The sequence below is a fragment of the Juglans microcarpa x Juglans regia genome, chromosome 3S (assembly GCF_004785595.1).
Source record: "Juglans microcarpa x Juglans regia isolate MS1-56 chromosome 3S, Jm3101_v1.0, whole genome shotgun sequence".
NCBI classification, from domain to species: domain Eukaryota; kingdom Viridiplantae; phylum Streptophyta; class Magnoliopsida; order Fagales; family Juglandaceae; genus Juglans; species Juglans microcarpa x Juglans regia.
In genome coordinates this window covers 446,670-467,853 of record NC_054599.1, presented here as the reverse complement: position 1 = coordinate 467,853, position 21,184 = coordinate 446,670, and the positions used below count along the sequence as shown (strand labels likewise).

The 21,184-nt window shown below is 34.8% G+C and overlaps 1 protein-coding gene across 2 annotated transcripts; it reads left to right on the top strand.

Annotated features, from left to right (window-relative positions):
• Positions 1-17,476: 17,476 nt before the first annotated feature.
• LOC121257194 lies at positions 17,477-20,591 on the top strand. 2 transcript variants are annotated; one of them, XM_041158129.1, is made up of 3 exons: positions 17,477-18,035; positions 18,926-18,984; positions 19,373-20,591. In XM_041158129.1, exon 3 carries the CDS (start codon positions 19,769-19,771, stop codon positions 20,408-20,410), a length of 642 nt encoding a protein of 213 aa, XP_041014063.1. In that variant the 5' UTR covers positions 17,477-18,035; positions 18,926-18,984; positions 19,373-19,768; the 3' UTR covers positions 20,411-20,591. The 2 variants fall into 2 exon arrangements, with proteins under 2 accessions (XP_041014063.1, XP_041014062.1); XM_041158128.1 differs by lacking the exon at positions 18,926-18,984 and having other exon boundaries at positions 17,479-18,035.
• Positions 20,592-21,184: the final 593 nt, after the last annotated feature.

The following is a 21,184-nucleotide window of genomic DNA, read 5'->3' as shown; positions in this document are numbered from 1 at the left end:
AGCCTATGGTTCTGTAATACCCCCTTCCCGTGAGTTAGGAATATCACGTATTTTATATAAAATAAACCCGACAAGAGATCTCATATTTAATAAATGAACGTATGATTTATTTTGTAGAAAAAATGTCTAATAAAACGTCTTCCAAAAATATGAAATGAATAAACTGAAAAAAATTATTTATGTCATAAAAGCAATTTTATTCTAGAAGGTCTGAAACTAAATCAACTACCCATTCTAATCATGGCCTGCCTATTCGTGTCCATCATCCTCACCTGGGTGCTAAAAAACATGAAATAAACTAAAATGAGTCAAAGACTCAACAAGAAATCCATCACAATGTAAACATAATAAACATAAAGTTTTCATAAAAGTTTTCATGTTGAGAGCTTAAATTCATGACGATTCATATGGATGTTTATGCTATGCACGACTGATTTATCTGAATTAACTGACTGGTCTGACTTAATTAACTGATCTAACTGGCCAACACATTTAACCATGTGTGCGAGGTTGTACATTGGTCCCACATATTGCGGTCGCGATGGGAGCCGCTGATAGTATTATGACATATTATGGTGGACCACGCTTGAGTCTGTAGCTTGCACATCCAACCTGAAACTGCATTGGTACCATGCATCTGAATGGCCATCTGATTAACTGATCTTATCTTATCTTGCGCTTGAACTTAAGATAGTTTACGTGTCTTATGCATATGAGATGCATGGCATAATACATACATAATTATAATTTCTAAATCTGAACATGATGCGGAATGACATGATCGTATGTTATGTTAGATGACATGTTTGCATATGACATGAGTGCTACATAAAAATGGTTGCCATAGAACTGGCGTTAATAATAATCTATATAAGTTGAATTGTGATGATTCTAATTTATGATCAAATTACTTACCTCATTGTGATTCTTCTTGAATCTCATTTCGTAGCTCGTCACCAACACGCAGTATTAACTATCACTAAATCTGTCTAGGAACAACATGTACTAATATCCTAATTAATTAAAACTATATTTAATTACACTTAGATTAATACATAATAATATTATTCAAAACTCATAACATATTCCTTAATTTTTCTATTTAAAGTATATCATAATAATTTTATTAAATCCGGCTAAATAGACAAATGGGAATATTAACAAAAATAATAGGCTCAATAGTATATAGTATATACTTTAAAATACATTTCAAAATTTTTAAACATTTTCTTATAAAAATGAGCCTATGACTAATATATTTATTTAATAAAATTAAACTCAACTTGAAATCTTAAGCCCAACTCAACTTCAAATAAAATGACGTAATAGTCTCTATAATTAACATATATTGTAAGTGTAAGTTTATAAATGTAATTATTCTTAAAATAGTTCTTCAAGATACTAGGTTAAAAAGGGCATAAAAATAATCTTATTAACAACTGCTGAAAACCTAAAAGCATCCTTAACTTGAGAGTAGCCGACATCCACTAGGAAATAAAAGCAAATATTAGCAACTAAGGCGTACGGGGAGAGGAGGGTCGAGCGACAACTCACTAAGAGAGGGAGAAGTTCTGCGATGGACTCACCGAGAGAGGAAGATGCACAGTACAGTGGCTCTGGCGGCCGGAAGTGGCCGGCGACGCGACTGGATCCTTTGGGCACGGTGGTGCAACGCTGAGAGAGGGAGTGAGGGAGTTAGATCGAGAACTGAAAATTATGGGGAGAGAGAGAAGGGTGGCGACGACAGCAGCTTACCTGAGGGAGTGGGTGCGAAGGAACAAGGATGGCCGGTAATTTCTGGCACCATGGGTGGTGCTCCAACATCTTGGGGGTGATCAGCGGTGGCTGGGTAGAGTGTGAAGCCGTGCGGGAGCGAGTTCTTCCTCTAGGTATATTTTGTGTGGTTTAACTCTAATTCAGAGAACTTTGTGAGATTTTATAGATAGAGAAAATGGAGGATTGAGGATCGGATTTCTGAGTTGGTTTCCTATTAGGATGATCAATTAGGAGATATGATCAATTAGGATATAAGGATGAGGCTTACGGGTGGAGATAGGAAGAAACAAGGCTTTATAAAAACAAAAGAATTCTAGCGGTTATTGCAAAAATTTGAAGGGTCATACAACAATATGATAATAATCCTATTAAAATTAACAATGTAAAATCTGATAAAATTATAATAATAATAATAATAACAATAATAATAATAATACTAATAATAGAATATTTATAGTTATATGAAAAAATACATAAAACTTATCTTATAGCCTATTATTATAATCGGGTTGTTACAAGTTCCCAAAGGCTGCAAACCAAAAGTGCGAGTTTTCCAAATATTAAATCTAACACAATGTACATTGATGGGAAGAGCATACGACACAAGTGAGAAGGGGTTGTTCTCAATCACTATAAGACGGATAATGTGTAAAATGTGCTTTAGTTCTTTGGGGGCATATGATTGGAAGATTCTAATCGATCAACAAATGGTAATGTTACATTGTACAAAACAAATAACATGTCAACGGCCTTTGCATGGATTCAATGGCACACAGGGAGATTTTGGAATATACCATTCACATATCACGCCATGGCTGTGAGTTGTGCCGTAGAGGTGGCCCAGCTAGGGATGTAACCAGTTTGGTCCGGTCCGGTCGGGTTTTGGATAAAATTTAAGACCGAACCGGTATGCACCCGTTTTGCATTTTCGAAAACTGATTACGCACCAGTTACCATCCTAAACCAGTACATCCTATTTTACCAGTTTCAATCCGATTCGGTCCCCTTTTTCGGTTTTAATAAAATGCAAATTTGTCACAAAAAAGTTGTAATTTATAGTGATTTAGTATAATTATATTAGTATTGATATAAATATTATTTAAAGTTATAGTGATTACTGATTAGTATAACTATATATTAGTATTTGTTATAGTGATTTTAATTTAGTATAACTATATAATAGTATTAGTATAACTATCAATATAACTATATCACTATAGTATCATAGTGATATTATGATATAAATTATAATGTTTTATATTATTATATATATAAATCTTATATAATATAAAAAAATTATATATAATATTAAAAATTTTAATTTAAAATATATAATATAGTAAACCAATTTGGTCCGGTCCTAAAAAGCATAGAACTGGAACCAAACCAGTACTGACCGATTTTGGAATTAAGGGAACCGGTCTCGGACCGGACCGTCCAAAACCGAACCGGTGGAACCGGTTCAAGCCAGTCCTATCCGATTTTTGGTTAATTTTTACAACCCTAGGCCCAACACCCTGTTGCTATGGCTATCGACGTCCATCCACATCCTGATTCTCAATTTCTAAGCTACTAGATGGTTTTACACCAGTAATAATGAGGTTTTTAAACCAAGTAGCTTGAAATCTTGGAGTGCCTCTATTTGAGTTCCTAGTGGGCTCGAAAAAACCTGTGACGTTTTTAGCAACACCTGCCAGGAAACGGTATGCCACTTGCTTGCTAACACTACCTCTGTCATACTTTGCTTTACATCCCATGCCTGATGGACAAAAAATCTTGATGCCTTCTTTCTATATGGAAGGTAATGCTTTGGTGTGGTTTCAAGATGCGGAGGAGACAGGGAATTTTAATTCTTGGGATGCTTTTGTAGAAGCATTGCAAACAAGATTTGATCATATGATGACCCAATAGAGGCAATTACAAGACTATGGCATAGCACTACTGTGGCAACCTATAAGACCCAATTTGAAGTAATTTCAAATCGACTAAAAGGGTTCTCTGAGAATTATAAGTTAAGTTGCTCCTTAAAAGACAAAATTCGACTGCGTGTTAGAATGCTTCATCCTAATAACCTCAACTCAGCTAAAACAACATGATACCCAATTTGAAGTAATTCCAAATCAGCTAAGAGGAATACATTAGCAGCACTCGGGCCAACAATAAAACAGTAGAGTATCATGCTCCATACACGCTAGTAGCAGTGGGTGGGAGTCTTGCAAATAATTCCTCAAATATGAAAGATAATATCCAGTGGAATAGAAATGGTGTTGTTAAGCCTTCATTGCTTGTATAGAAGGTTAGCCCCGCTGAGATAAAATAAAGGAGGGAAAAATCATTGTGCTACTTCAGTGATGAGAAGTGGAACCCAAGCCATCGATGCAAGAAAGCAAGAATTTATGCAATGGAAGGGATGGAACTGTTCAAAGACAGTGAAGTTGTTGAGGGTGAGGAAATAAAAGGAATTGATGGTTCTGGTAGCTATAGCATTGAGTGTGAAGTTCCTGAGATTTCACTTCATGCTATTGTTGGATCTTTAAAGCCCTAGAACAATGAGGATTAAGGGATTAAGAGTCGAGTGCATAATTGTGTTATAGTGATCTTGGTGGATACAAGAAGTACTCATAACTTCCTGGATCCCATGATTGCAAAGAAAGTTGGGCTGCTAGTTGGAAATAATGATCAGATAGAGGTAAGAGTGGCTAATGGTGAGAGGATAAAAAGTGAGGTGAAGGCTCAGGAAGTGGAGTTTCAGGTGCAAGGGAATAAGTTTGCTACTGATTTCTTTTTTTCTTACTCTTGGTGGGAGTGATGCAATATTGGGGATGTAGTGGTTAAGAACTCTTAGACCTGTATTGTGGGGTTTTAATCTTCTTACAATGTCTTTTGAGAATGATAAAAATGATGTTGTGTTGAAAGCTATGAGTCCAAGCAGATTGGAGTTGGTGGAGGATGCAAAGATATGTAAGCTGATAGCAGTGGGAAGGGAATGAATGTTATTGCAGATTGTGGATCAAAGAATCGGCAAAGGAATAGAGAATTTAGACTCAAGTTTGGAAGAGGTTTTACTCAGTTATGTGGTTGTATTTGAGGAACCTAAAGGGTTATCACCTAAGGGAAGTAAAGATCACCAAAATAATCTTAAAGAAAGGACATTACCAATTTATGTGAGACCCTATAGATATCCCTTCATTCTAAAAGCTGAGATAGAGAAGATAGCGAAGGAATTTTTGGAGGTTGGGGTAATTAGAAGCTGCCAATCCTCATTTTCTTCACCTGTGCTCTTAGTGAAGAAGTCTAATGGTAGTTGGTGCATGTGCATAGACCATAAAACACTAAATAAGGAAACAATTAAGGATAAATTTCCTATTACCATCATAGACGAGCTGCTAGATGAATTGTTTGGGCTACAATTTATTCTAAATTGGAACTCATATCAAGTTATCATCAGATAAGGGTGAGAGACGTTGATATTTCTAAAACTGCTTTCAGAACACATTAAGGGCATTATGAATTCTTGGTTATGTTTTTTGGTCTAACAATGCCACAACTACATTTCAGGCCTTGATGAATGAGTTGTTTAAGCCTTTCCTAAGTAAGTTTTTCATTGTATTTTTTGATGACATACTTATATATAGTAAAAATAGAGAAGAGCATCTGCAACATCTTTCATTGGTATTAGACAACGTAGCAAAGAATTCAATGTTTGCTAAACGGAGCAAATGTAGATTTGGTTGTCAGGAAATAGAATACTTGTGCCATTTGGTGTTTGCTACAAGGGGGAGGGCAGACCCCTCCAAAATTAAATCTATGGTGGATTGGCTAGTACCTAAATCCCTTAAGTCTTTGAGGGGATTCTTAGGTTTAACATGCTACTACAAGAAGTTTGTGAAGAATAACGGCTTGATTGTAGTACGATTAGCAGATTTACTGAGAAAAGATGCATTTCTTTGGAGTGATAAGGCAACTAAAGCCTTCAAGTTATTGAAGAGGGATATGACAGAACCACCAGTTCCTCCCCTCCCAAATTTCTCCAAAACATTTTTTATTGAATGTGATGCTTCAGGAAGGGGAATTGGGGAAGTTTTGATGCAGGATGCAAGACCTTTGGCTTACCTTAGTCATGCCCTTAAAGTAAATCCTTGGATTTATCTACATATGAAAATGAGGTTTTAGCTTTGGTCTATGCAATAAATAAGTGGAGACCCTATTTTCTGGTTGGGGGGGGGGGTACTTTTGTTATAAGAACAGATCAACAAAGCTTAAAGTTCATGTTAGAGCAGAAGATTAGTACACCATCTCAGCAAAAGTGGATCATTAAGCTCTTGGGCTATGACTTTACCATATAGTATAAGGGTAGGGATCATGTTGCAGCAGATGCACTTTCGAGGAAAGATGAAGTTAAGGAGAAGATCCTTTTTTTTTATCATCACAGTGTTGGATCCAATTTGGTTGCAACAACTGAGGCAGTCTTATGTTCATGATGAAGAGGTTTCTGATATTTCTAAGAAGTTGCAACAAGGGTCATTGGAAGGTAGAGGATTTGAAGTGAGCAATGGGTTGCTCCTCAAGAAAGACAGATTGTTCTTATTTGCACAATCTCAAGGCAAGTGTTTCAATTTCTCCATAGTAGTGCTTTTGGTGGTCACTCTAGTTATCAAAAGTCATTACATAGAGCTAAGGCAAATTTATGTTGGGTTGGTATGAAGAGGGATATAAAAAGGTTTATTAAAGGATGCTCTATCTGCCTAAGGAGTAAAGTCGAGAATTTGGAGCCAGCTGAGCTACTACAGTCTTTGCCAATTCCTACTAAGGCTCTTCCTTTGTCACAAGGGTTTTCAGTAATTCTGGTGGTAGTTGATCGATTCAGTAAATATAGCCATTTTTTGCCATTGTCTCATCCTTACACTGCTGCTAAAATAGTTAAATTGTTTATTTCCCAAGTTGTTAAACCACATGGGATACCGACTACAATTGTCACAGATCGTGATGTTACATTTACAAGTAGCTTCTGGAGGGAGTTGTTTAGAGCACAAGGGACACAATTGAATTTCAGTTCTACATACCATCCATCACGTTACTCATCTGATCTTCTGTCATTTTTTATAAATTGTCACATCAACTTTGCTTATTGCAACATGTAAGATTGGGCCAAGCTAGTTGCTTAGTTGTTTTCTTCTTTTTCACTTCCAGACTAAAATTGTTGGAGCCAAAGTTTGAGAGTCGAAGTCGATATTAGTCCCAACTCTGATAGTTTTTTCAGAGTAACTCTGACTCTCAATTTTGAAATCGGAGTGGATGTCTGCTGGATTCGAAGTCGCCCGAAGTTTGCCCACCCCTAAGTTCAAACACTTAATTCATTTGAACAGAATCAATCAAACTCATATCGTTTAATTAAATTACCAAACTCGTCCGAACAGTAGAATGTAGGTTCAAAAAATCCATCTTTTGGGATGAAGATTTTTGTCCCAAAAGAACCTTTTCTATTGTAGTGAATTTATTATTATCTCCAAAATAATTTCAACAACAAAGTAAACCAGTTAATTATTGAAATGAGTTTTTGACCCTTAGAAACAAAATTAGTCATTACATCTCATAAATCTTGATCAAATGAGTAGACCCATGTTGATTAGGCTTATATATAATTGTGTTGCTTGTAAAAAAATGACAAAGTGCTACATCTAGGGAAAAAAATTAGGAAACTAGGAGTAATTGACAAAATGCCAATTGTATGGAGCATGCATGTAGTTACATTACATGGATGCCCTTCAAGAGGTTGGTGCATGTACTTTGCACATTGGGATTTGGAAGAGAATGAATGAGATGTCAAGATTGGCTAATATATTCACTTTTTCTAGATTCCGTAATGAATCTGGCATATAAACATTGTTGAAATATTACCTGTGCAATACAACATATAACAAAGCTAGTGCTTCGACTTTGGAAATTTTTAGCTGCAATTCAAGAAAAAATTTACAATTGTCTCTATCTGTTTGTACACATATCATAAACTATCTCTACCTAATTGTAAATCTTTCGCAAATGTTCGGACATATGCAATTCATGATGTCACAACAATTTATGCCACCACCAACTTAGATCTTCTTCTCTTAATTTTCTTTTTGCAATTACTGTACTAAGTTTCCAGCATGTTTTAATACAAAATTTGAACAATTGTGATTTCTTATAACTTCAATGTCGTTTTGTTATTTTAAATTCATTTTTTATTTCCTGTATCATTAATTATTATTCGAACATTTTGAACACAATAATCATAAACTATTAACATTCGAGCACATTTTTCCTTGTCATTCGAACAAGTAACATAAACTATTTGAATGAAAATGAAGTCATTACTATAGTTCAAATGGATTACTCAAACGTTCGAACATGATTCCTTAATTTAAACATTCGAACGTTAAGGTTTCATTTCAACTGTGGTCTTGAGTTTTTGAGTAGATTATATCTATTCGAACAAAAATTATAACATTTGAACAATAAGGAATAGTTGAATAGGGTTAGGCTCCTACTCCTACAGAATTGGAAAGCCCAACTCCAAACTCTGACTCCAATAAAAATTGGAGTCGAAGTTGGCCTCCAACTTTGATTCTGATCAGGAAGCGAACTCAAACTCTGATCGAAGCTTCAGATTGGAGTCGAAGCTCGGAGCTCTAGTCAGAGTTGTGGCCTTTCATATAAATCATTTGCTTTCTCTACAAGTACTGATCTACTCATCTTCTTCTTCCTTGATCTATAGAACCTTAGAAACCAAATCCCATTTCACAACTTATAACAATCTTATCATAGTTTAAATGAGAAAATATATATATATATATATATATATATATATATAATGTGAAATGTTATGAAAATTAAGAAGAAAGAACCAATCGCACCCTAGTAGAAATACATGAGTTCAGATTTCCTATTGATCTTAATACCTTTTAGGCTTCAAAGAGAGTGAGAAAGGGAGGAATGACAAATAAAAGAAGTGGAAGAGAGAAAAATTACGAAGGAAATAGAGTGAACCTGCAACCACCAAATGTGCAAGAGAAACAACAGCAAAGGTAGCAACAGAAACATCTGAAGCATTCATTCGATGTGTTTTTCTCAAGCAAGAGAGGTTCCTAACGCTTCTGTCCACAATTGATGAAGCTAGCTATCAAGCCTTACTGTTCTTTATATTGCTCAAGAGTTTTAGCCGTCAAAAAATGCGAAAAGAAAACTTTAAGAACTGCATTAGTTTGAAGAAAGAAAAAATTATTTGTACTGATGATTGAGGGTTGTGAAGTATTTGTACTATCCCTCACTGTGCTTTCAACTTTTGCTATTTCTTTAGGACTTTAATATCCATGTTTTATATTTCTCTATATACTAAAATGCATGATGTGTATGTTGATAGAATATTTTATGCACTGGCTCAGCCCTGCACACTGCACTAAGCAACGAGATGTGACATCACCATACACATAAAGCATAAAAAAATAGTTGTGGACCTTTGAAAGCCCAGGAGCACCGCCACATTAAAATTTTGGCGTAAGCCTTTTCACATATCCAACACATTACTCATCTAATCTTCTGTCATTTTTGACAAATTGTCTCATCAACTTTGCTTATTGCAGCGTGTAGAGCTAGGCCAGACTAGTTGCTTAGTCGTTTTCTTCTTTTTCACATCCAGCTACCTTCCTGCTAGACTAAACATGTCAGAGCTGAAGTTCGGGAGTCAGAGTCGATATTAGCTCCGATTCTGACTCTGATTTCGATAGTTTCTTTTTCTTTTTTTTTTTGGTAACTCCAACTCTAAATTCTGAATTTTTTGACTTCAATGGAGTCAAAATCGAAGTGGATGTCAGCGGGAGTCAAAGCAACCTGAAGTTTTGCCCACCCCTAAGTTCAAACACATAATTCATTTGAACAGAAGCAATCAAACTCATGTCGTTTAAATTAAATTACCAAACCCATCCAAACAGTAGAATGCATGTTCAAAAACTCCATATTTTGGGATGAAGATTTTCGTCCCAAAAAAAACCTTTTCTGTTGTAATGAATTTATTCTTATCTCTGAAACTTTTTCAACAACAAAGAAAACTAGTTAATTATTGAAATGAGGTTTTGACCCTTAGAAACAAAATTAGTCATTATATCTCATAAAGCTTGATCAAATCAGTAGACCTATGTTGATTAGGCTTATATATAATTGTGTTGCTTGTAAAAAAAATGACAAACTGCTACATGCAGGAGAAAAAATCATGAAACTATGAGTAGTTGACTAATAATGGTGCCAATTGTAAGGAGCATTCATGCAGTTACATTACATGGATGCCCTTCAAGAGCTTGGTGCATGTAATTTGCACATTGGGATTTAGGATTCGATGCGAAAGGGGATGAATGAGGTGTCAAGATTGGCTAATATGTTCATTTTTTCTAGATTTCCTAATGAATCTTGCATGCAAACACTGTTGGAATATTACCTATGCAATACAACATATAACAAAGCTAGCGCTTCAACTTTGACAAATTTTTGCTACAATTCAAGAAAAACTTTACAATCATCTCTACATGTTTGTCAATGTATCATAAACTGTCCATTTTATGTTTGTTCTGATTTTCAAATGAAATTTTCTTTGAGTTTTCAAAGAATCTATAGAATATTTGCTTCAAGAACGAGAAGAAAAATTGAAAATAGATAGAGGGGGAGGAGAGAACGACGAAGGGTTTCAACTTTCTGAGTTATATACTCATTAGTAAATATAAAATAACATTGTTTTATACTTACAAATTTATTTATATATATATATATATATATTTTTTGAGAAAGTCTACTTTGCCTCCCTAATTTGACACCTCTATTTGACACCTAGTCAAAATTTATTTTTTTATTTTATTTTTTTTTTACTTAATGGTTAAGGAAGTGATTTTAAGTGTATTGGTGTATTTTTTTTTTATTTTTTAAATATATTTAAATATGTTAAAAAAATGTGAAAAAAAAAAGAAAAAAAAAATTTACACTGGGCGGTATGCCCAGCGGTCAAAATGGGGCGGCATAGTAGTCGCCCCCTTTTTTTTTTTGCAGGCCAGCCGGATGAGATAAAATCTCGAGCGAGCCTGGGCCCAACTTAGGCCCTGTCCCCTAGCAATCAAAAGCGTGCTGGCATCCGCCCGCACACTCCCTTATACAAACGGAGGCCCCAAGTGGAATCCTATAAGTGGTAATAAGGTCTAATCAACACCCTTCAACGTGTTCTTAAGCTGAACTCATGTATTCTTAATTATAAGATTGTTCTTTTAAATAATTTGTATTTGAATTACTTTGCGAGACGAGAACTGATACAATGACAACCAAATCACAATATTTTACTATTATATAGTAAAATAATATATTTTTAAAAAATTCAAACACATTGTATCTTATTAGTAAATTGTAGAGAAGCTAAATTTTGATAAGTATACTATTTCTAAGTAGCAGTACACATACAAAAATAAGATACATGTGGTACAAAAGTGGAGCATCCAACTATTTTATGGCTTAGACACTAAAAATATAGTATGATAACATGTAATTAGATATTAAAAATATGTATTTATCTATATATTTATCATATATACTACTATACTTAAATAGTTATACAATTAGAACTTATATAATTAAATTCAATGATATACTAATATGAGCTAACTATTATAAAATAATATACTTGTACTATAATATAAATAGACTACTAATAGTTTAGTATATGTAAACATAATCATAGTATTACTATAATATATAATCAAATATAGAAATAAGTTAGACGTTAGTATTTAAATAAGTCTAGTACAATAAGTTAATAACATATAATACCAATTTATTAAAGTATAATAATTCGTAATTAGACACTAGAAATAAGTCTAGTGTAGAAATAAGTTATAAATAAGTTAGACAATAATATAATATAATAACATGCAATATTATAGTATAATAACATTTAATTAGATACTAAAAATAATATGTAATACTATAGTATGATAACATGTAATTAGATACTATAGTGTAAGTCTAGTATAAAAATAAGTTAGATATTACAATAAAAGTAAATTAATAATGAATGATTTAGTTTTAGTTTTTAATTTTTTTAAAAAAGTTGATATTTAAAAGCCCACAATTTTTTTTTTTTTTTCATGAGGTAAATATGAAGCTAAACAAATGAAGCTCAAAGTTGAAAGTCCAAATCCAACTTCGTTCCAACAAGTCAGAGTCGTAGTCAGATCAAAGCCTACACAAGTCGAAATCAAATTTGAAATCTGACTCACTCGGTGCTCACCCCTAGCTGCCCACCCTGACCATATATCATGCGATAGTCTTTGCAAATCAGTGTAATAACCTACAACTTATTATATATTTATATGAAAAACTCTTGGCATCAGCCAAAGTAGACCTTACGTGGAAAAGTGATGTCAATGTTTTTTCATTTTTTTCCCTCCTTCTCCTTCTCCTTCTCCCTATCACCCATTTCTTGCTCACCATTTGAAATTCTTCATTGAGCTCCTCGCCCATCCTCTCCCCCATCCCCACCCCCTGCGTTGTTGTCGACCCTCCCTCACATAGTTGTCCAATAACTTTGATTTTGATTTATGTCTTGTGCTTTGGTTGACAAGTAGCCATTGGACCAATGTAACCGATGGATTCGATTGTTTCTCAAAAATCCTCAACACCTCGAAGAGGAGCAACCCCACTGCAGGCATGAACAAAATGATGGGCCACCATCTGACCACCTTCCTCATAGCCCTGACAAGGAGATCTTTATTTGTCTTGCTTCGAAAGCTTAGGGAATGTTGTTTACGGCACTTTTGTTGGGCCCGAAGGAGACAAGAGCGATTGTCAGACTCCTCGTTTGATACCGTGATCGATGTAGTGGGGTGGTTGACTGTGGAGGACGACATTGGCGGTGGCGGGAAACAACGGTCATGGAGACCTTGGAAGGGAGTGGTCTCAATGGTGGTGATGGCGGCGACAGCTTGTGATTATTGAGAATGGTCATGGTTTGAAGTCAGAACGGTATCGTTTCCCGATTTGCACGGGGTAGAGATGAGCAGAGGCAGGCTGACGAGTTGCCAATGCTGGACAACGATAAGGATAGCGACACTCGAGGGTGCTGGGCGATAGGAGGGAGGGAGGGAGGGAGGGGGACGTGGGAGTGAGATGGGTTCAATACGGAAATATGGTCGATGGTTCAAAATTCAAATGCTAGTTTCAGCAGGAAGGAGGAAAAAAAAATACATCCATGTAAGGTGTGCAACGACCGATAAGCTACAGATGTTGATATATAGTTAATCTCTATTTATATATACATGCGTGGAATCTCAAAAGTTTGATTAATCCTAATTCAAAGTAATTTATAGGAAGCTAGCTTGCTAGCTGAAATACATGATCATGATATTCATTAATGCATTTGTAGTTAATTTGGCTTGTAATGTAAAATTAATTAATTCTTGAGTATTGACCCGTTTCACCTAAAATAAAATAATTTCCATATTTGCTAAACTTACACTGACATCTTTGGATGTTGTCGGACAAAGGCACAACATCCAAAGGCCTCATGTAAATTTAGTTTCATTAAGGCACGTTGAATAGGAACATCGGGAACGTAGATGGTAAAGTAACGCATGGGTTCAAGAAATCTGTGCCTAACATACTGATCATTATATACAATAAATATAAATATAATATAATGTTTTTATTAAGTATTCTTAATACCAAACATTATGGCTTCCAAAACATTAAAATAAAAGAAAGGACATTAAATTTTAAAAAAATTATTATTTTATTAGTAAATTGTAGAGAAGTTAACTTTTGGTAAGTGTATTATTTATGAGTAGCAATACACTTACAAAAATAAGATACATGTGGTATAAAAATGGAGAATCCAACTATTTTACGGCTTATGTTTTTCAATCGACCAGTATTGCAATCATGTCACTTCTTAAAAATAAATTTTATTTATTTTTTAAAGGACTTCTATAGAAATATTTTTGTAAGAAGACTTATCTAAAATTATACATCTTAAACCTGTACAGAATAAATTACTAAAGATTATGTGTTGTCTTTCATATTATATATAGGCGGCATACAAATAGAAAGAATGATTAACTTATAACTATTTTACAGAGATTTTATAATTCTATATAAAATGGATGGTACTTTTATAAATTTTAATTTTAATTTTAATTTTAATTTTAATTTTATTATATATTAATTATAAAAGATTTATTAAGGATTTGCATTCCAACACTTGATTGAAAAATCAGCCGAATCATCTTGCGGGCAGCCGGAGAAACCGTGTTGGGAAGGGAAAAAAAAAAAAAAAAAAACCGTTTTGAGTGTGCGGAGAGTGCGACTGATGCATATCATTGCTCTTGACTAATATATCACTTTTTAGTTTGAGCAATGCTACATATAATCCTTAAAAAGAGACTACATTACAAACCTAGTTAATTTTATTTATTAATTTTTTTAAATTACAATAATATCTTTATAAAAATAATATTTTTTTCCATGTAATGAAGGGCTTCCACATACAGTCTCCAAATAGAGACTGTAAATAGAATTTCTCTTTTAGTTTTTAGCTAAGGGAAAACCTTAAAGGTTAGTGATAGGATTACTAACATTTTACTACCCATTTACTACTTATAGTGTATTTATTTTTTTATTATTTTCTTTTAAGTATTTTTTTAACATCCTTAATCATTAAAAAAAATTAAAAAATATATATATAATTTTACTAATAATCACTTCCTTAACTATTAAATAAAATTAAAAAAATTAAATAAAAAATAATAATAAATAAATAGTAAAAGAATAATAATTCTATCATTTTCCAACTTTAAAATCTGTCGGGTGTATATTTTTCTTGTACACCCAACACGTAAGAGATTTATGGTAATTACGGTGGATGTGCCTCCAGTTAAACCCCCCCCCCCCCCCCCCCCCCCCCCCCCCCCCCCCCCCCTCTTCCCTTCTCCTCTCTCTTCCCTCTTCTTTCCAAAATCCTTCTTGTCCCTTGAAGCCAATTTCGTCTCAGCATCTCTCTGATTCGAAGGCCTTCTTCTCTCTGAAGCTATTTTCTCTCTGATTGGAAGCCATTTTCTCAGCCCGTTCGAAGCCATTTTCTCAGCCCGTACTCACCCAAAGAAAATAGAAGAAAGGAAATAAATTAGGCCAAAATAGGTGCGGACCAGGATGGATGAACATGTGTGATTTCCTGAGTTTGGAAGCATTGGCAATCTTTAGTTTTACTTCTCAATATATAATAGCATGCATCAATCAATTTCCAAGGCGCAGAAGTTGGTGGGTTCAATATCATTTATTTTTACAGAGATTTCAGCCTTTTCAGTGCTCTATAGATTTTTATTTCACTTGTTCTCGCTTTGTAGGGTATCCTTTCTTTATATGAGATCTATGAGGCGTGAGCAAGGGACAAGGGCAAATTCTGAGAACCAAAAAGAAAAAAAAGCAGGATCCCACATTTTCTCACCATCCACACAACAATATATTTTTTTAGCATCCAAGCAGAAATAAATTTTCTTAGCATCCAAACAAAAACGACATTTTCTCAGCATCCAAACGGCGCATTTAAAGGCAACAAAATATCCAGAAGCGTAGATAAACATCCAAATTGTTATGTATTTAATAATAATGGTAGAAAAGAAAGAACAATTGGTTGCTTCGAGGGAACCAAAATCCTCCACTAGTTTGCCAGAATTCAACTTGATTTCTTCATTCATAACAGTAGATTAAATACAACTCAGGAAATAACCACCAGCCAACAAACGTTGGATTTTAGAAATACTACTAACAGCTTACCGGACCACTACTAACAATAAAGAAATCACGAAATAACAGCAACAAGATCTTTGACAGATTCTTAACAGCAAGACTCGGCAGAACATGCACCTGTCACTTAACTACAGACTTAAATAACAACATTAAAGCATAAACTCAATAGATAAAAGATAATGGGCCCCCAGATAAGACCCTGTGGCCCAGACTCAACATATAAAAAATAATGGCCCCCAGATAAGGCCCTGTGGCCCAGGCCTGGCACATGACACAAATGAAAATACCTTCACCTATCCCTCGTTGATGGCCACAAATCTCTCAGCTGAGGGGAGCAACAACTGAAGATTTGATAAGGGGAAGAGCAGGTCACGGGGTGGGGGAGGGAGGGAGAGAAAGATGGAGAGAGAGAGAGAGAGAGAGAGAGAGAGCGACGGAGGGTGGGGATAAGATCAGAACTGTTAAAAACCAAAAAAAAAAAAAAAACCCTATGAGTCTCTGTTGTAATTTGTTGCATCTCCTGCATGGCAGCTTAGGATTTGCTGGTGTGAATTGAAACTAATCACCCGATCGACCAGAAGTTGCTCTGCTTGACTAATCACTCAAAACTAGAATTCCAAACTAGATTAGTCATTACATTCTCTAGAATAATAAAATATTAATTTTTTTTTCTAATTTTTTAATACATTTTTATAACACTTTTTAAAAAAAATAAAATAAAATATCAAATGACTAAACAAATAAAAGTCTGGATTGCCGAACAATACCTAAGAGCACTTACAATAGATTCTTCATCTTATCCTTTAAAATATATCATTAAAATTCATTTTTTCTATTTTACATATTAACTTTTACAATATATCATCTATCAGCTTATCTATTTTTTCTTTATATTATTTAAATATTATGTTTTTTAATATTTTTTATTCATTTCAAATATGTTCTCTAATTATCAATAATATCTTCATATCTTTTAATATTTGTCATACTTTCTCATATACAATGTCATATAGTTATTTCTTATTTTAAATTAATTTAAATTTATAAGCTAAACTAAAATAGAAATTAATTTCAAAAAAAATATTATATAATAAAAATATTCTCAAAATATATACAATGAGGTTGTTGCATGTCTAAAAGGATATGCAAACCGATTGGAGCCATATGCAGTTTTTTCTTTTTCTTTTTTTATTCATATGTAGCTTGCTTTTATATATATAGACCGAATATTAGAGTCACCCCAACCAAGACAGAAGCGTGGGAATGAGAGAGAGAGAAAGGTGCTTGAATTGAAAATAGAAAATATGACAGAAATGAGGAAAATCAGCCATTGAAAAGAGAAATTAATTTAAAATATTTACAACTATGAATAGTATTCTCTACATGTAGCAAAATAACTATAGCAAAATTTAAAATAAAGATGATATAAAAGATTCATTAAAAATCTCACTTTTATACAAATTTTTTTATATTTTAAAGATGAGTAATGATATGCATCAGCCGCACTTTCCGTACACTCAACGTGATATTTTTTTTTCTTTTCCAATATGGTGTGCTGCGGCTACAGCGGCTGATGTAAATAATTTTTTTTCAAAGATAGTTGTATTTTACAACATTCATTGAGAGTGATCTTAAGCCGATGACAGCCACTTTTATTTTATTTTAGATTTTTATGAATTTCATTCGCATATTGCAAAGCCAACGAGAGTGCTCAGTCAGATTTGCCATTTTAATCTATGAAAAAAATTTTATTACAGGTTACTGTGTGCTGCGGCCATGTGTTGAGTTTAAAAAAAAAAAAGAAAAATCTCACATGAAGTGTGTAAAAAGAGTGCAGAGCAAAATATCTCTTAACCTATCTTTCCCCATCATCCTAGTCCTACTCCCAGCAACATGAAACGTGTCAATATTGCATTCTTAGTTGACACGATTACCCTTAACCTCTACTGTGTAATCAGTTATATTATCTCTTTCACTGTTTCTCTTTATTTTCCTACCCAGACTACTTTTCTCTGCATCTAAACTCAAACCCTAAACTCTCCTCCTCAATCTATCTCATTTCCACATAGAAAGCTTCCAGTTTCTGTATCCCTCTACCATTCCAATCAGGTTTCTTATTTTTGAATCTTTTCCTCTCCTGCGAATTTGGTTTATTTATATTTGTGCGTATTGGATTAAAGGGTAACAGATCAAGCCCTAGGTTTTGATATGCGATTGTCGCCTCTCCACTCTCCACACTCCGGCGACCGGCGTCTATGCGACAACGCCACCTCCACAACGTCGCAGCTCCCTCGTGTTGCTCCTCGCCTTCGCGAATCCTGAGTCGCAGTCTCGCAGCTCCTGTTGCTCCGTCGTCTACGCGACGACGCCACTTCCACCGCCGCAGCTTGTGTCTTGGACTCTGCCGTTCCTCTGCCGTAGCCTGTAGATCCCCCTTAACGTCGCTGCAGGTATTAGATTATTAGCTGTAGATCCCCTTTTTGCTCTGTGTATTGAGAATTTGTAAATGATGTGCATGCTATTATGTTTTTGTAATTGATCAAGAACCCACATAGAGCCGCTTGATAATTCCTGAGATTACTTTGTAATTTTTTATTTGTATGCAATGCTTGTAAGATCAGAACAGAAATAGCCATGGGGAAAGGTGGAGGGGACTATGCTAGTATGCTGTTAAGATCTGATTAATTATCATCACAGAAAAATTCATACGAATCTGAATAAATATGATCAGTTGAATCTGGTTCATCATCAACATTATGAAGGAACCCTACTATATTCAAGGTCAAAGTAATTATTAGCTATAAGCTGGATATATATATATATACACAGTAGATATTTAGCTGATATATATGTATATATGCATGTGATATTATATATATTAGCTATAAGCGGGAATCCATTCTCGATCTTTTAGTATATATTGTGCATAATTGAGAGATCTAGGGGACGGATCGAGTACTACTCAAAATATATATATAATCCAAATTAATTACTGATTCCCACCCAATTAAAGTAATCTTTTTCCTGCTTCTTTGGATCAAAAGTCCTTGCTTGCTCTTGGTCAATGATTCCCACATGCTGACTTCTTGACCCAAATAATAATAATCATCAACATTATATGCTGCATTTTTTCTCTTGCCGCATATAAAACTCATAAAAGAAAGTGAGAGTTCTGGTGTATTTGATTCAGGAGCTTTATGGTCTGTTTTGGAAATACAAACCTCTGATTTTATTGAAGCCTTTCCGCCATGCTGTTTGTTTGAGATCATGGTCTGTTTTATGGTCTATTTTGTCACTTAAACCTCTAATTCTATGGTCTGTTTTGGGTTTCTGACTTTAGATGGTGGAGTTTGAATCTTTGAGATCATGGTGATGGAAAAGTAAAAATTAAAATTCTAGGTAAAGTTGTTGCTAACTTGCTGTTGTTGGTTTTTGACGTGATCCATTTTTTTTTTATCATTATGTAGGAGTATATAAATGTCTAGCATTGCTATTGAGAAGTATTAGTAAGTTTATCAGGTATGTATGCTTTTAAGACTTATATTGGTTTTATTTTGGAATATCGTTATATATAAATATATATTTATAATTTATCCATATAATGTCTATCCCGAAATGGTACACCGAAATGTACCGGTACCAAAATATTCCGTTCCAGTGCCTCAACCGGAACGGAACTCAAAATTTTGGTTCACAGTTATTATGTTTGCATGTGTGGATAAGCAGCTCAGTGGTTTTGCTATCTCAATTCCTTGACTTACATGCTTAATCTTCATTTACATTGCAGTCGGGGAGGCATGTGAGCTTTTCAGCCCAGACGATAGTTGTTGCATTAACAATTTTTATAAGTTTATTGGTTCTTTTGGTGCAAAGAATGGGTAAATGCAAGGGTTGTGGGAAATTAGGAAGAATGGCGCCAAGGGATGGATCTGTTAGTGCTTATAATTCTGCTCTTCTGTTGTCTCCTGTTGTTTCTGTCTGGGACTGCATTGTTCGTAAAATGAGGTATTCCTACATACCCGAGTGGGTGTAGTTATCAGGGCTATCACCTTATATTTGTGTTTTGCACCATATTCTATTATACTTTGCTTTTTATCAACGAAAAAAGGGAAATGTATGAATTTTGAGGAATTTACTTAGAATAGAAGTGGAGGAAAGGTGACTGAGTAGGTTGGTAGTTTTCATGGATAGCATGGGATTTAATAAAGTGCAACCTGTTGTGAGGAAAGGGAAAAAGAAGCAGGTGAAGGATGAGGTTGATCGAATGAAACAGGCTGAGAAGAAAAAGAGGCGCTTGGAGAAAGCCCTTGCTACTTCTGCAGCCATCATTTCTGAACTAGAAAAGAAGAAACAGAAAAAGAAAGAAGAACAACAAAGGCTTGATGAAGAGGGTGCTGCAATTGCTGAGGCTGTTGCTTTGCATGTCTTACTTGGTGAAGACTCAGATGATTCATGTAAGATTGTTCTGAAAAAAGATGAAGGGTACAACCCTTGGGATATTCCTGATAACATTGATCTATTTGTGAGTGGTAAAAGATCAGGCTTTCCGTATCAGGACTCTGACAAGCACCCGCTTGAAGGGATTGGGTGGGTTTCTAATCCGTATATATCTGGATGTAAGTGGGGTGGCTTGGAGAGGGGTGACTGGTCGTTCTCATCTGGCCCTTTTGCAAGGGATTTTCCTGCCCCATATTTTGAGGAAGCAGGTTGGGGAACTACGGGATTCTCAGCTGGTCTTATTGCAGCACAGGCTGTTTCATCCCTCCAAATCGCAGAGGATGCTCACGAAGACACGATTGTCCTGAATGGAATGTTAAGGGGATAGAATGCACAGCTACAGAAGTATCTCCAGTTACTTACAGGAGTTTCGGCAGCATATTATGATTATTATTCTGTTTATATTTTCCATAAACGATTCCTTTGTTGTTAGTTGGATAAATGCGTTGCTTATTGAACAATGTTTAAGAAGTGTTGCGCTATATTGAACAATGCTTATTCGTCTTCTATTTATAAGCTTCAGTTTATATTCAGTTCATTGAGATTTGGGGCCACAAGTTTACATTGAATTTAGTAACTTTATGTCGTCCTCTACAAATTTTACATTGAATTTAGTAACATTACGTCGTCTTAAAAATATTACAAGTATGGTTGCATCATGGGAAGAACTTTTTAGTTGTGTTTTAGTAACGTGTAATGAAGATTTTAGATGCAATTGTAAGGCCTCCAAATTTTAGATGCAATTGTTGACCTTCAATTCCCCTTCTTCTTTCTTCTTCGATCTCCGATCTCCGAACCCACGCCCCGTCTCTCCCCTTCTCTTCTCTGAACCCTAGGCAGACCTTCTCTTCTCTTTCTATCTTCTAGCCACGACCAACGCCCCGTAGCAAGCCCCAAGTTCATTGTGGATTTTGGATTTTGGTTGTTTGTATTTGAGATCAAGTCATATATCGATCGAATATCTCCCTGAAATTTCAATCAATCCCAACTGAGATCCCCGTGGGACCTGGATGGCCACCCATATTTCTTGATTGATGCCACTTACAAATTACACTTCCTGAGCTGAGTCTTTTTATTCTTTGATTATTAGTGTTGTGGTTAG

Coding starts and splice junctions, on each gene's coding strand:
- LOC121257194 (XM_041158129.1), top strand. CDS start 19,769: ATGGATAGCATGGGATTTAATAAAGTGCAACCTGTTGTGAGGAAAGGG.